Consider the following 1064-nt stretch of genomic DNA (forward strand, 5'->3'; position numbering starts at 1 on the left):
CAAATATCAACACAAGAATGGATATCAAATTACTTTAAAGTTGAAGATGTTTTATTATGTAACGTGAATTGACATCGCTTAAACCTAATATGTATATTTACATTTTACCTAAAAAGGCAATTAGAGAGATTTCTGGGTCTCATACGGACAGTCAGAACCCTGGACTGTCTTCGTGAAACGGGAGACGTCGACGCCGATATTCTTGAAGGCGGCCTCGCAGCGTCTCAGGTACTGGTCTGCAAGTTTCGGCGAGCGGGAGAAGATGAAGGAGAAGTCGGTGTAGTATCCGAAGTTGAATTCAACGCAGGAGTAGATGCAGGAGAAGTTCTCGTAATCGGTGTCGAGGATGACATAGGGAGCGCTAAAAGCTGGAAAAGGGAAATAGGAGATCGTTAGATATTTCAGGACACAATATCTGCTAATGAATTTCCGTATTTGTTCATTATATGCAAGAACAGAAATGATCCTATTGAGTGCTCACATCCTTCATAGTCGATGGAGAGATGAGGGTCTCCAAGAGGCATGGGAAGGATCTGGCCATTGCGCCTCATGAGGTTTCCGTCAGCGTTGATGCCAGTAGTCTTGGCAATGAATTTGTTTCCATCTGTAAATTAGTAACAGGTAATAACCATTACAAATAACAGAGCCATTAATAACAGATTACTAAAATCGGGATATATTTACACATTAGAAGTTTATGTCAAATGAAAATCCATCTTACCGAAGGAATATTCGTTGCGGACGCACTGCTGGAGGAGTTGGTATGGGTTGTTTGTGAGGGCAATTTCGTACCAGACGCCAGCATACTGAAATGAAGAGATGGTGTTGATATTATCCAAACCTTTTAATCAAGTATTTATATACTAAGTAGATACCGAACCCGTTGGTTTATATATTCTATCTATAACCAAAAACTTATATCTAGCCTTTACACATGTGAATATGTATCTCAGTCGCTTTAAAGGAAGTCAGGAGTTACGCAATAACAATGTATAAAAAAAATGAAAGTGATGTAATAACTATGAACTTAGAATATGTTCACAAAAAGATGGACCAGTGACAAC

At 39.1% G+C, this 1064-nt stretch overlaps 1 protein-coding gene across 1 annotated transcript in view; it reads right to left on the minus strand.

The window, feature by feature from the left end:
- Nucleotides 1-33: 33 nt before the first annotated feature.
- The window catches only part of LOC119593416 (crustacyanin-C1 subunit-like), a 1488-nt gene continuing 457 nt past the window's right edge, over nt 34-1064 (minus strand). Inside the window, exons 2-4 of the mRNA XM_037942347.1 lie at nt 722-806; nt 482-604; nt 34-368 (exon numbers count right to left, since the gene is read on the minus strand). Coding sequence (XP_037798275.1) covers nt 121-368; nt 482-604; nt 722-806 — 456 coding nt within the window. The 3' untranslated portion in view covers nt 34-120. The remainder of the gene's footprint in view (nt 369-481; nt 605-721; nt 807-1064) is intronic.

The sequence above is a fragment of the Penaeus monodon genome, chromosome 32, assembly GCF_015228065.2.
Source record: "Penaeus monodon isolate SGIC_2016 chromosome 32, NSTDA_Pmon_1, whole genome shotgun sequence".
Taxonomy (NCBI): Eukaryota; Metazoa; Arthropoda; class Malacostraca; order Decapoda; family Penaeidae; genus Penaeus; species Penaeus monodon.